The sequence below is a fragment of the Aptenodytes forsteri genome, unplaced genomic scaffold, assembly GCF_000699145.1.
Source record: "Aptenodytes forsteri isolate BGI_AS27 unplaced genomic scaffold, ASM69914v1 Scaffold550, whole genome shotgun sequence".
Lineage (NCBI taxonomy): Eukaryota > Metazoa > Chordata > Aves > Sphenisciformes > Spheniscidae > Aptenodytes > Aptenodytes forsteri.
Window position 1 is genome coordinate 1,430,315 of NW_008795689.1, and position 15,066 is coordinate 1,445,380.

Sequence of the window (15,066 nt, forward strand, 5' to 3'; positions counted from 1 at the left end):
TCTAATCCTCTTTCAAAGGTGTACTAAATGAAACACATTGCATTCAAATTCAGAGGAAGTATGTCACTTAACTGTGATTCTCCTGTGGATCTATCTTGACCTCTCACATCCCTCAAACTCAAACACAACTACAAGGCATCTCTCCACCAGAGGGAAGTATTGAAACGTACCAATGAGAACGGCGACTGCACAGCAAAAATCTTTGTATTTTCTCCAAAGGAAAACAAAGGTATTAACCTTGGTGCCAAAAGAAATTGTTCAGATTTACATAATCTTCTGCGATATCTATGTGGGGTTTTGGAGAATATGAAAGTATGGCGAGATTTCCACCTCCTGAACGCTGCTTCTCTGCACCTGCTCGCTCACAATTTATATGCACGAAGGCCAGACTGCCCTTTTTGCTACCATGGCACTGCAGAACAACAAATACACCACAATTAGGCTTTTCAAAGCAACACAAAGGAGTAAAGCACTTGGATCCTACTGAATTCTGGTGGATGCTGGACATGTGAGTTTTCTCTCTTAGTGGGGCTGACAGCCTTCCTTCCCTGTCTCAGGCTACACTTGATGAAGTCAAAGGTTTATTCTGAGTAACCTCACACTTAATGAACAAGTTGGAGAATAACAGTCATATTTATCCAAGTACACTACCTGAATAGTTCAATTATCCCAGCTCTATTTCTGACAGCGCTTTTCTCCCACATATTCTACCTTGTCAACAACATCTTTACATATTTGCACTGTAAACTGATGGCATATGGTTTAGTGGACATGGTGGTGTTGGGTTGACGGTTGGACTCAATGATCTTAGAGGTCTTTTCCAACCTCAATGATTCTATGATTCTATATAACAACTTTTAGGGACTGAGCGATAATTGCCAAATGTGTAAATAACCCAAACTCCTCCTACGATGAACATTCAACCTGAAGTCCGTGCTAAGAATGGGAAAGACAAGGGGATATCAGCCCTTGGATACCTTCCATGAAGTTTTAAGACTAGAATTGGAGCAACATGAGCCTGTTTCCAAAAATCCTATTAGGAAACTTGTTTACAAAATCCTTATAGGTTTGGACGTTTTCTTTTTCTTCACTAGAAGAGAAAAAAAGAACTCCGTTCCTTTCCTTTTTTATCTTTTTGTCTATTCTCTATTAAAGGGCTGTAAATAACAACATGAGTAATTACAAAAACAGGATCTCTGCAGAGGGCAATACATTCAGTCGCCACACGAGTGTGCTAGCAGACTAAGAGGACAGATGAGATTTGACCTTGGGACAGTCAGTATGGTAAAATCTTTCAGTCACCCCTTTTCCATACAAGTGGGAGAGTTTTAAAAGGATGTGGGACATCCAGATTTTCGAAAACTGCAAATATGTATGGGTAGAGTTATAAAAGAGTGCACTTTGAAGTGACTACAGTATTATTCCAGCGTACCAAATCTGTTTCCGTGCACAAGGTTAAAAAAAAACAAACCACCAAACAAAAAACCCACAAAACAAACCCAAAACCACACAGCACTTGCAGTGGTTCAAAACAAGTTCTTCCAGTAAGGAAGGCTTTCAGTGGCAGCAGCAATGTCTCTCCTAAAATTGTAGAGTTCTGTGCTGTTGATGTGGTTTTCAAATCCTTTATTTTCCACAGAAAATTTTGATATTTCATTTATTATATAACTTTTGGAAGATCCAGATCTTTGCTTTTTATTTCAGAACAACATCTGGACATAGGAGGTTATTTCCCAACATAAAATTAATCTGTGGGCTAAAGTCAGGACATCCTTCTGCAACTTGGGAGAATATCACCCAACAACTTTAAGTGGGAATTTACCCCAAAAGCATGCATGTTAGAGACAAATCAGACTACCAGAAACATCAGCTGTGATTCTTCACGTAAATAGTTCTCTGTGTTTTGCCTACAGAAAGAAAATTAAACCCATCATTTTTCAGGCTATGACATGATTCTACTTGTCTGCACAATTTTCCAGAAAAGATTTTCTGGAATCTAACCAATTTTCATTATCTAAGCTGAGAAACAAACAAAAAGCATAATGATCTAGACCCATCTTAAGAGTTCAGGATGAAAATTCTTCGCTTAGAAAAATGAACAAGCTGCATGGTTAATGCTTTGTGTTTGAAGATTTGGCATAGACCAGCGTGGTGGAATCCCAGGGAGAAGCGTTCTCTGCCAGTTAAACTCCACAGACAGTGCATCTGCTCCTTCTGCTAGGAAGACACATACTTTCTTTCACAGCTATTTGCAAAAAGGAAAACAGTGCTGAATGGAGTAAGCCAGGCTGCATCTCCCTTATCTTTCTCCTAGCCCCTGCCCAAGAACCTCCTCCAAAATAACATACCGTCCCATTATCTGCCCTTCTGTCCTTATAAAAACTGTGGCGGCTTCTCTGAGTAGAAACCAATGAAATGTCTGTTCCGTCTGAACTCTGCTTGGTCCACTCTTTCCTAGAAGCCTGTTAAAATAAAGTTATGTATGTTGTTACATATACATGCCTACACATACATATGTATATAAAGTGTCCTTCTGGAAAAAAAAAACAGAGGAAGTTCAAAGCTGAAAGCACAAAATGGAAAACCATTGTAGCCATCAACGTCCAACTGGCTGTGCATTAATGCATTAACGTGTCACTGTCTTAAGAGAATCACTTGCATTTCACCAAAGTCAGTATCAGCAGTGAAGTTTCACATACAAATGAGGGCCATTCACCCAGTAAAAAAAAAAAAAATTGCTTCCTTCAGAAAAAAACCAAACCAAAACAAAAAGAACTCCAAAAACATGACTGTTGACAACTTAGAAAATAAACCCAAACTACTTCTTTTCAAATAATTAAAAAATTGCAGTGTTAACAATTTAACATCCTAGTTTGTAGCATTAATAAAATAATATGCACACACTTTAAAGCTTTTTCAAGCTCTCCATGGAAACATCAATAAATATTTATACACTTGAAACAAAAATCTACTCATCTTGTACAACACAAGTTCCTCAAGAAAATACAACCCAAACCAAATGAACTCTATTGAAAAGCACGTATCTGCTCACTTGCTGCAAAGGCACAGCTAATGCTGAAAAGCAGTACAAAGACATCATAAAAGCTTCTCCTCGCTTTCAACTGTAGTTACAGGAAACACTTAGATACCATTTGGTAATACCTTTTTATCCTCATGGAAAAATGATTCTGACTGAGATGACATCTTGTGTTTCCACCCATTATCCGCACTTTCCAATGGGAAGCTTTGCCTGGATCGGTATAGATCCTTTCTTCCCCTTACTTCTTGCATAAGCGGTAGATTGTCTTTTCCTTGGTGGCTCTTTTCTGAATAGGATCGTCTTAAATCTGGGGGTGCACTTCCTACACCAGATGTATAGTTCTTCCAATCAGTTTTACTTTTCACATTGGAAGAGTCGTTCTCACACATCGTCTTATTTCCATTGTCTTTGTTCCTCGTTATAGAGCTCCTTGCTACATTTTTGCTCCAATCACCTTCTGAAGACACCTCCAAGAACTGTTCTTTTGTGACCAACTTCTTCTGTAAGAGGCCATCATCTGCCTTTGTGGACAGTTTTGAAGCAAAATTAACTTCCAACCTTTGGTCTGGACCAACTGCATTTATAGGCTGTACCTTACCAATCACAAATTTTGAACTTTGATTCCTGGAAGTTAAGTTCACTTCTTCATCCTCATCAACAATGAAAGTTTTCTTCCTAGCAAACTCCACAGGTGAATTTACAAACTTATCTGAAAAAAAGCTGCTAGGATTTCCCCAGAACGGAGGACTGAACTTTCTGTCTTTGGACTTTTGTTTATCAAAATCAGGGCTACATGATTCCAGTTTCTCTTTGCTCTTTTCATTTAGAATTAACTTCTCTGGCCTGTGGTACTCTTCTGCACGGTCACCTTGTTTGTTATTAACAGAATAGCGATCTAATCCCTTCCACTCTTTCCAGCTATAGGAAGACGTCCTATCTGACACATTTCTTTTGCTCTTTGATTTCTCCCTACTAAATGAACTGTGATCTTCAGAGAGCTTGTCACGAACGTTACTGGCCTTCACTGATTCTTCTTTATATTCTGCCATAAGCGCATCAATATCGAGAATTTGGGATCTGTAACCATCCTCAGCCTTCCTTCCAGATAAATCATAGTTATTTTCACTCCTTTTCTGGGGGACAAGTTCACTGTCTTTATGTAATTGTGCAAAACACAGAGGGGATCTGGGTTCATGGTAAGAGGAGACTTTTCTTCTGCTGCTTTTGAGATCAGTTTGAGCGGTATTTTCCAGATCCTGTTTTAACAGGAAAGCATCAACATCTATAATTTTCTCTTTAGAATGATCCAGACCTCTTTCATGATACTGTTGGTTATCTTTCCTAGATACTTGAAAATTACCAAATGCAATGTTTTTGGAAAAAACATCATCTTTGTCTTCTACTTTGACCCAATCCTTGTTAATATGCACCTCCCGTGAGTCTTCTCTACAATTTGTACTTGTCAAATTTTTATTTGGTTGCTGTAATAAAGGTTTGGACCTTCCAGGAAAAACAGGGTTCAGATTAATTGTTGCTCCCTCACTTGAGCTAGAAATTGTATTAGTTTCACTTGCACTAGGAGTACCAACAAAGCTTTTCTCTTTTTTGTTACCAGGAATCTGATAAGTCACCGCAAAATAAGTTGCCTTTGGCTCAAAGGCAGAACTCTGATTTTTCAAGTAATCATCAGGACTGCCAAGAAGAGTTTGGTTTGCCTCATTCCCTTCCACCTCTTCTTTGCTTTTTTTGCTTCTCTTTTTAACTGAGCCTTCATCCAATTGCAATGAATCTGTCCGACTCAGCCTTTTGATATTTTCAGGAGTGAGCCAGACGACTTCTTCTGTCTTGACAGAATCCTGAGGCAAGGTCCTCCTTCTCCACCTTTCAGAAATCTTCAAGTCAGAAACGCTACTTCTGGTTCTCCTGACTTTTTCTTCTGGATCTATTACTCTGATTTTTTCACTGTTTTCATGAGCTGTACTACCTAACCTAAAGTCTTGTTCTTTGCAATTTAAGTCTAGACTTTTCCTTAAACCAAAGGCCCTAGATTCCTCTTTATTAATGGTTAGTACTTTTGTATCAGGATGGTGGCTACTGGAAGATTTACAAAATTGTCCACTTGAAAGCACTGAAGAAGACTGGGCCCCATGTTTATTTACACTTGTTGAAATAACTTCATGATCAAAGTTGGTTCTGAATTCATAGCTGTCTGTCCCGCCTGGTCTAAAACTCCTTTTCTCAGAAGAGCATTTCATCATATTAGACCCCTCTGTTTTATCCATGAAAGAGACTTCACTCTTGTCATTTTTAATTTCAGCATGTAGTTTGTTTACTTTTTCATTCATTCCCAAATATTTACTTTTGTTTGTAGAATAAGGTATTTTCTCAGCTATTAATATTGGATCAGTTTCAGTTTTATCAGAGTCTTTTTTCTGTTCAGGTAAAGTGCATTCACTGGAGAAAAAATCAGTAGGTTCTCTCAACACGGACTTGCTCGTAAAACATTTTGTGTCTTTAGCTTCTGAAATAGTGTTATCTTCTTTCAAGGACAGAGTTTTACTATTTGCCCTAGCCAACTGACCAGTGTGTAAAACATCCTCATCGTTTTTATTCTCTTTCACAGATGTTTTTCTAGTTCTGAGCGTCATGGCCTTTTTTTCAGGAGCCATTGTAATGGCTTCGCTAAGAGCTCTTTCACCACACGTCTGAAAGATTTCGTATCTCGGCTCTATTCTTTGATAAATTAGAGAATCTTCTGCATTTTTAGGAATGGGTTTTTCACTTTTCTCAACCAAAGATTTTTCTAAGAGAATTCCCGGAGCCATTTTCTTGCCTTCACTTGAACAAGCTGGTTTTCCACTTTTTTCTACATCTGCTATATGTTTTGATGAATCAGATTGCTTGTGATACTCCTTCTTTATACTAGTGGTTTCCTCCACTTCTCCCATCCATGATTGTCTGTTGTGCCCCGAAGTCACCCCATCATGCTTTGCCTCAAGCTCATTATTCATTTTCAGTGCTGAATCAATTCCAGGATGATCAGCAGCAACATTATGCCTCTGAACATTATGGTCAAACATGGTGGCTCGGACAGTTTTAATGTAGGTCTTTTCCATAAGTGTGGTTGGCTTTAATTTTTTTTCCAAGTTGCTTGTGAACGAGACAGAATTTTCACTTTGCTGAGAAAAATGCTGACCATCTCCAAGGAAGCTTCCTTTCCTCTCTATCTGATCAGGTTTATTTGTTATTTTTAAAATCTGCCGGGATTTCCAAGGGTTCCCAGTAGCATGTGCTTCAGTGAAATCGGTGCCATGTGCAAGCGTGATCTCCTTACTCTGGAACAAGAAAATCCAACAGTTAAGATAGTTTATTTAGAAGATGTGTAATAAAGTTTATTTTAAAAAACTTAACTTGCACCTACTCTGTGCAACACAGCCTGCACAAGTTAAGCACAAGTTTAACACATCCATGTTTGAACACAAAATCCACTGAGACCAAGGTAATCTAAGCAAACGTGTACCTCCAGCTCCTGAATCTTGATTATAACAGAATTATCTCATAGCTTGATTTTTACTTTGAATACCAAAAAGGAGAAATTTATGAAGTGTTGAGATACATGAGATATGCATGACTCTGTGAGTTCCTGAGCTCAGATTTCACAAGAGATTTTAATCTGCAGTTAATTTATACCCACATCATACTCCAGAGAAGGCAACACATGCAAAAATAGTACAAAACTTCAGAAGGTTCATAACCCCAGCTACCACAGAAACACCTACGAACATTTATGTTGCAAACCCTACAGAAATTCAAGTTCAGAAGCAAAGCGTAGAACAGCACCACAGGGATGTAGGCAGCTTCAGAGGAAGTCTAAACTCCTGGGAGACACCAAATATACTGTATTTTGTCAAAACTGCCTTTTCAAATACAGCTGTTCGCTAACTAAATAGTTACATGGTCAGTAACTGCAAGGAACATGAGTAAATATCACAGCTGGAACTGCTCAGCTAAGAAGAATGTTAAGGCTGAGCTGACGTAAAAAGAGAAAGCGGGAATTAATATTTATTGCCAATTCTTTACTATTCTCTACTTGCAGGAAATATAACTAGCATCCTGAAAGCTGTTATTTTTAATAACATTCATTGAAAAAGCACAGCATGCAAATAATAAACAGAACCAAAGAATAGTCCCCGGTCCTACAAGAGTTCAATCTTTTTTTCAAGTTTTAAAAATTAAAACTTGGAATCGACTTAAGATTCTCTTTAAAAAAAAGCTGAAGAATGTCAGGAAATTAACACTAAAGACACTTATAAATAAACATTTTTAAAACTGATCTTCATTCTTCTAGGAATTCAAAGGAATTTTTTTAATCCTACTTTATTGTCAGATGCTGAAAACAGTACTTCCATTAATGAAAGATTTTATTTTTAAAACAAACTGATCTTCTTTAAAATTATATTAAACTACAGAAACCTTGTATCTAGCTGCTAGTTTCCTTACCATATATTCCTATCTTAAACCTAGACAGGAAAAAAGCACAGCCATGAGAACTCACAAGAAATACCCTTAAAACTACATTAAATCTCCAATACTAAGAAGCATCAGCAGAGAAGTTGTGTTTTGCAACACCAAAGTGTTGCTTAGAAACAAAGACAGCCTAACAGCTTTTACAGCAAATCAGAACTTTCTATATAATACTTTACCGTCAAAACTTCTAAGTTAAATGTTATTTAGGAGACTGACATGAAACATACAGCACGTATTTAATAAGGAGTTGTGACTTAGATGTAGAAATGCACTATACTAATGCCATGCTTAGAGAAAATAGAGGATAATCACTGCACAAAACCACAACAGCCACAGTCGATTCACTATGGGTTTTCACGCACTAAAAGTCCCTTTAAAATAGTATATAAAATACTTTTCACTCTACGCCACTGCATGCATTTAACAACATGCATATTTAACTTTTAAAAACTCAACAGACATGATACTCCAATACTTTACCAGCATGTCCTAAAAATAGACTTACACAAGCAAACCTATTAGGATTATGTCATTCTTAATACTCTCAATACCCATTCAAAAGTAATGGATTGATAAAGACGCACGGGACGCAGGACAGTGCTCTCTGCCTTCTAAATGCAAACTTAGCTGGAAACCACACCAGCTGATGCCATTTTCTTACTTTTTTATTTCCTTGCATTTCATTGCAAGAGTCGTTTCTAGTTTCAGAAGGTTTCTCAGGCTTTGCTTCACTGCTTGATGTCGGACTTGAAAACCTAAGACAAAAGACTTCTGTTACTTCTTTTAGTCCAGTTTGTTAGTTAACAGGTACACTTCCTACTAAAGCAGACTGGTAGAAATTATCCAATAAATTATATTTCATAAAGGAGAAACATCACTGTATCATAGTAAGTAACTGTATTTGGTGCCTTAATTGTATCTAGACCAAAGGATTGTTGTTTCCCAAAAAATGATTAGTTATGCGCTTATTGTATAGTATAAGATTTAGAGATACATAATGAGGCATAGTGAAAGAGATACTAATACTCTCATGCGTCAGTTAAATTTCTTTTCTTTATTTTGATGTTAAAGACCAAGGTTTGCTGAAAAATTCTATTATTCCACTGTTCATAAAGCAGGCCCTGTTAGCCAAACATCTGCTGCGTTCATTATGTGAAGCACACTTCCTTTACACTACCAAAAAACATTATCCTTCTTTCCTTATCCCTTTGTCATCACATACAGAACATGAACTATCCAGGCTAGTACCAGGCCCTGCAGTATGGCCTCAGATAGTATTGCCAGGTGCACAAAGCTCGCTCTCAGTCATGTCACAAACAATGACTTTTGATTTTGAATAATCAATTACCCAACTTTGTACTGAGAGAATACATTTTACCTTGGACCAAATCTCTCTTTACTGGAAGATTTTTTTTTGTGTGTGTGTGGTTTTGGTATGTAAAAATTAGCAGATGTCATATTACTCTAACAACACTGCTCATTGCCACAGCTTCAGTAGATAGGCAGAATAGTTATCATAGATATTTAGCCTTTAATATGACAGCAAAATAAGATTCCTGTCTGGCTGAAAACCTAATACTCCATACCGCTGTCGAAGACATGGTAACCATTCTTTTGCTTTCTCACAAATATATAAGCCTGCAGTCTACAATGCTCACCTCAAGATTTCAAAATGCATGAAATTTTAGTAATATATATACAGTTACAATAACATGCAAAGGCCACAATATTGACAGCATCTTTTTTTTTCAGCTGTTGTCAGGGTATATTATTGACAGCATCTTCTTTTTTCAGCTGTTGTCAGGGTATTTTTCATTAAATTTTCTTTTTTAGGAGTAGGAAAAAGTGGGGAAAAAGGCTTAAAAATAATAGTATAAAAAATAATTACGTTTAGTGGAACCAAAACTTTTAGTTATTTTACTGTACTGAAAGAGCAAGTTTTACTGAATGAGATGAAGTTAAGAGGATTAAATAGAACTTCTTTGCAACCTACATCTTTGTTAAATCTGCAGAAAGTGGTCGTGATTGAAGTGACCTGCGTAGATTTCCTGGCTTAATATCAGTATTTTCTGTTGTCAGTTCTTTGATTCTCTGTTGGATGTTCACGCATCTGTTTTCCTTCTCAGCAGTTGATGGGAGAAGCTCTGTATCCATTGAGGTACTGGGATTTTCTGAAGTAAACAAACTAATGTGTTTTTTAACACTACCTCTTATGATATTGTTCTCTTTTTCTGAGGAAGCTGCAGGGCTTTCACAGCCTAGAAACATATATGTTTCTTTTTGATCTGGTCTTTTGCCCTCCGTATTAGTTCTGCTTTCACTAGTGGTTTCATGGCTTCTTTCAGAACCATGCAATTTAGTCATTATTTCTGGTTTTGCCTCAATTCGCTCACTTTTAGATTTAAGCTTCGTTTCCCATATGTATTTTCCATTATTTAGGATGCCGATGTCCTGACTACTGCACTTCAAATTTGTTTTAGAAGAACTGACTTTATTAAATTCAGTTTCTTCAGTTTTTGGCCCCGCTTCAGACTGATCATGACAGCCCACGTCAGTAAAAGAAATTATCGATACATTCTCCTTGCTTTCATGAGATGAACAAGTCTTCTTGCAAGAAGAAAGATCTTTCTGTTCAAACTTGGCTGTCAGGTCCATGGACAAAGGCCTTGGTTTTCTAACCCATGTTTTCTCTGCAGGAGATTCTTCCTCAGAAGCTTCCACAGTGCGATGCTTTTGATCTCGTAATGATTCCAGAAAAATAGCAGATACTGGTCTATGTTTTGGCCTTTGCTGCACATCAATGGAGAAATCAACTTCACTGTTGGTATTATTTGCATCATCACTGTTTTTCTCCCCTGGATGAACTTCATAAGCATCTTTTTTTTCACCAGTTTTGAGGGAATTCCAAGAGACTGGTCTAAGACTGGAGGAAAGCGATATCTGCCTATGAAGAGACCCTTCAGGATTCCTGGATGTTTCAGATGGCTGAGATGGTTTCTCCAGCTTCGCATTGCACTGAAGCTCTTTTGTTTGCATAGTACTAAATACTCTGCAGTCATCAGCAGCCCTTTTTTCTTGGGCCAGGTTTACCTTCGATTGCTCTGTGCCTGCCGTCTCAAAAAGAATGACAGTATTCGCACTGGGACCAGTGTAGAAAGTCATGTTTGTGACTACTTCACTGCCAGCCTTATTTTCATTTTCAATTACCGTCTGATCTACTAACGGAGGAACATTTCCACTTAATACCTTAACAGATGATGTTTCTTCAGTGGCCTTTCTAATAAGACTACTCGATCTGAAAGCCGGAATAGGTGGTTTTACATTTGCAAAAGTATCTGAAGATTTCTCTTTAGAAAAAGGCTTTGGAAAAAGTCTTGGCCTTGATCCTAGTGACGGCATTGTTGCAGATCTCAAAGTACTCCCAAACTTGTTCTTCTCTTCAAGAGTTAGTGATGCTGAAGCCTCCTTTGTCTTGTTACTTGCATCTGAAAGCACACTCACATACACACGCTGTGATTTATCCTCATTTCTGCTTTCATTTAAGTCAGGTACTGTCGTCAAAGACGCCAAAGTAGAATTTATTTCTACTCTTGTTGCCATAGTTGTAGTTACACATTCAACAGGATTGAAAAAATCCAACAAGGAAAAAGAATCTGCAGAAAAAGAAAGAAAATGCAAGTATGGATGTAGAATCAGCATGAACATCAAATAACATCATTCTAATTTAAATTCATAAGGTAGCTAAACTCAGATTAAGGTGCCTTTCAGATAGGCTGTCTACAGAATGTATCACATAATGAAAGACATACTGTTCCTCCTCCTCTAAAAAAACAGCAAGAAACACCATTATTCATTGATTAGATCTAACAACCAAAAAATACATCACAAAACCTACAAGAGCATCTGCACAGCACTGAGTTCCCATGAGTCAAGTAAGTTTCAAGGGTTGAGATACTTAAAAATAAACTAATTAATTTCTTGAAGCAGACATCTCAGTGTTGACATACAAACATCAACTCCTTTTTACAATATAAATAGCTGCCCAGATGCATTGAGTACGTACTTTCAAACTAATAAAAACATCAAGATTGGTGTGACCAAAAGTGTTATTTGTTGTCTATTAGCTAAGGCCTACAATTAAATGATGGAAATAAATGCATACTCTACAAATCTCCAAAAGCCTTGCTACCACTTACCATAATTTGCATTTTCTGCTGCAACCAATCCATACAACCCGATTCACTTCTCATAGTGAAAACAAGATCTCGGTCGCCAAGATCACATTAAGAACAGGGGAAAGCGATCACTTCAGCAACACCGATCAGACCTCTCCTGCAAACAAACAAAGAGCGTTCAGATTCAAGTATGGCACGACCCCAGATCTACACAGGTAACACCACATGAGACAAAAATCCTGAGCATTTTAAGGAAAAAAAGCTGGCTCCCATTTTGAAGTATAAAGCCACCTGATTTAACTGTATAAAGCAAAAGAATGTTTATTTTCAGACAGTTATTAAAGAATCAACAAGAAAGTATCACCTAAAGCCTGAAAGGTGTAACTGCAAGGTGAAGGGTAAATAACTTGGTCTGCACAATAGACAGACCAAATTTGAAACAGTTAAAACCACATTTCAATGAGTACTGTTTGCAAATTCAAGTGTTGTCAATCACTGGTTAAACACCGAGCTCTCTACTACTGTAATCTCAATTACTGTAATTTACTTTCTACTGTAAATCTCCTTTCTGTGACAACAGTATGTGAAGTGCTACCTGAGAAGCTGACCTTCAAACGGCTGGTTTTCAATCAAAATATGACTTTTACCATGACAAAGCAGTTTTTCCAGTATCTCGCCAACAAAGGCAGGAGATTAGCTTTGCTTTAATTATATTCTTACTGCAGAGAGGAGGGAAAACCAGCAGTAATTAGAATTTCAGCAACAAGAAGTAACCTGAATTTTTGTGTAATAAAAAGTGTATTTAAACTTTGCAGCAGATGCAGGTGGCGATGTAAGGATAGATGCATTTTTTTTTTTTTCCTTTAAAAGCTGTCATACTCTTAATTTTTAGGAAATTCATACTGCATTTCATAGTCTTTCACTCAGGGACTCAATTTTGTGTTGCCACCCTCTTGTCTACTTTTGGGCAGCCTTTGAAGGGGCAGTCTTTGTGGACTTCTCTCGCCTGATCTATTTTGGTGTGTATTTACCCTACAAATATGCCTATTTGTAGATTCTGTGGAACATGAAGCCCCCTGCATGTGAATATTAAAAAAAAAAAAACCCAAAAAACAGAATATTGCCTTCCCAAGTCTGCAGTCTGGAAAAATGGTTTCAGCTTCCCTTGAATAGACCAACACCACACTGGCACCATAAATTGCAGAGATTTGTTTGTCCCTTGCGTTGATGCCTTCCTCTCTCAGGCAGGCTAATGAACTCTTCACCTTGCCCGTTCCCAATCCACTTGAAATTCTGTCTCAACTACTTACATGCTATGCTAGTCCCCTTCGAGTCCACGACCTCTCCTTTCCAAAATAGTCACTAACCCAATCAGCTTATCAGAATCAATCTGTCCCTTCCACAATCTCACAGATCTTAATGAAATCTTCCTCCCTCTCCCACTCCTTATTCTAAGAAACACAATCAAAATCCGATTAAAATGCTCTCACATTCCAAGGATGCAAAGGTTTTGTGAAGAGCAGTTATAGTCTAAAAGTAGAATAGTAACACTTGCTGAAAAAAGGGCGATGCTAACAGGAAATACCACAAAGCAAAAAATTAAGCCATAAAACCAGCATCTGTCTTACAGTACTTGAGACCATGTTTGCTCGTATCATTCTGTAGTTCTTTTTCTTTGGAAAAGAAGGGGGCAGAGCTTCTTAAACGGAATAAAACTTGATCCTCAACGGAACGCAAGGCGGTGAGTATACAATGCAGGACATAATCCTTGCTAACAGCGTACAACTCATTTCTCCAGCCAACATTCCTAAACCACAATTTACCCATTCTGATGATATTTGTTCCTTAGTTTTATTACACCACACTTCAGCTTTACAGGATCCCATTTTTTCTACGTGATCTAGCGAAGTCAGTTTTCAGGTTTTAAATTCTTATTACTCAGATACCCTACAACAGATATGTGGCCCAAAACAGACAAGTATTCAAAAAAGGAGAACAAAATATTTGGGGAAAAAAATATCACCCAATTTTGGAAATTATAAAATTTTGGAAATTATAGTTATAAATTTGGAAATTTATAAAGCAAAATGCTGCACATTTGATAAAGAGGAATCATGTTATCAATGCCACGTGTAACATACACTAGACATTGGGTCTCGGTTTTGAAATACACACCTTGGTTTTGATGAACTCTAACAAAATACTATCTGGCCAAGTTGGCAATGTACAAAATTTTGGGCAATTAAAAAAAATCAACTGTAAACTAAATTGCATGAGAATTTTGGATGCTATTAATATTTAGTGTTACTACTGTAATTGTGCTATTACAATTGTAAATCCCTCATCGTCAGCTACAATATGTTATTCCCTTCCCCTGACCCGCCTCTGCTCAGGTTCAGTTGGCCAATTTGCACGTGCTGCCGTGGCCGCTGAGCCGGCTGCGCTGCCCCACGCTGCCACTCTGTCCTCTACACGTCCCCACTCTGTTCAGCGAAGCACCCAAACCATGTTGTCACCTTTCCTGGGCACTATTTTCCTTCGTGCTCCCTAAGCTTCGGTCACGCTCCCCTCGGCTGTTCTGGGTTGCATTCTGCGTGCACAAACGCTCCCCTGCTGTTCTGGGTTGCATTCTGCGTGCACAAATGAAAGTATAAATGGCACTGAAACACCTTTTGAAATTCTTCCTGCTTTTAATGAAAAGAAAGGCACATGAAGGCCTAGCTCTTCCCCCGCTGCTCTTCTTCCTCAGCTTCAAAACAACTGCAACTGTGATTTTTCCTGGGCCAAGCTGAACCACTACAGGGCGTTGGAGAGATGCACATGCAAACACTGCTCCAGGCCTAAACCAAGTCCTAAATTCTTAACATCTTGAGGTGTTGTTTGGATTTCTAATTAAAGAGTCTATCTTTACAAAGATTATTAACATTGCTCATTAGAAATCAAAATGGATTATTCACTTCATAATGTTATTTTTGCAAAAATCATACGGAAAAGGCTTTACCCGAAACACACCCTTTATATTTAGCGTTTGCCTACCCTGCCTTGCCCACCAGCAGCACACAGAACTATTATTTACATCAGTGGTAATTCCTTTAAGCCTATTAGGACAACAGGAACAGCAGCCTGCAGACAATTTTTCCACCATGAATCACGTGATTATTGCCAACTTCCTTGCTCATAAATAAGAATGTTTTAAATGACACAAAGCAAAATAATCTATAATCTGTCCCTGAACCTCACTGCAGATAAACAAGTCCATCTGTCTTTTGTAAGGATGGAAAGCATAAAAATTCCACAGAGAAAATCTCCCTGCTATAAAAAAAA

At 37.8% G+C, this 15,066-nt stretch overlaps 2 protein-coding genes across 2 annotated transcripts in view; both read right to left on the minus strand.

Moving 5' to 3' along the window:
* KIAA1671 (KIAA1671 ortholog) overlaps nt 1-4,442 on the minus strand; it is a 58,369-nt gene extending 53,927 nt beyond the window's left edge. The window contains exon 1 of the mRNA XM_009282817.2: nt 3,163-4,442. Coding sequence (XP_009281092.1) covers nt 3,163-4,089 — 927 coding nt within the window. The 5' untranslated portion in view covers nt 4,090-4,442. The remainder of the gene's footprint in view (nt 1-3,162) is intronic.
* An 821-nt stretch (nt 4,443-5,263) lies between these two features.
* Nucleotides 5,264-11,853, minus strand: LOC103901876 (uncharacterized protein KIAA1671-like). The gene is made up of 5 exons (XM_019473013.1): nt 11,764-11,853; nt 9,561-11,220; nt 8,229-8,322; nt 6,106-6,375; nt 5,264-5,272 (listed from the first exon to the last, which is right to left on the minus strand). Exons 2-5 carry the CDS (start codon nt 11,165-11,167, stop codon nt 5,264-5,266), a joined length of 1,980 nt encoding a protein of 659 aa, XP_019328558.1. The 5' UTR covers nt 11,168-11,220; nt 11,764-11,853.
* Nucleotides 11,854-15,066: the final 3,213 nt, after the last annotated feature.

What these genes read in the sequence shown, in the direction of transcription:
- LOC103901876 (XM_019473013.1), bottom strand. Translation starts at nt 11,167, where the DNA reads ATGGCAACAAGAGTAGAAATAAATTCTACTTTGGCGTCTTTGACGACA. An exon ending in TCTGCAGATTTAACAAAGAT is followed by an intron (nt 8,323 to 9,560) that starts GTAGGTTGCAAA and finishes CTTTTGTCTTAG; the next exon opens with GTTTTCAAGTCCGACATCAA. An exon ending in AAATGCAAGGAAATAAAAAA is followed by an intron (nt 6,376 to 8,228) that starts GTAAGAAAATGG and finishes TTCTTGTTCCAG; the next exon opens with AGTAAGGAGATCACGCTTGC.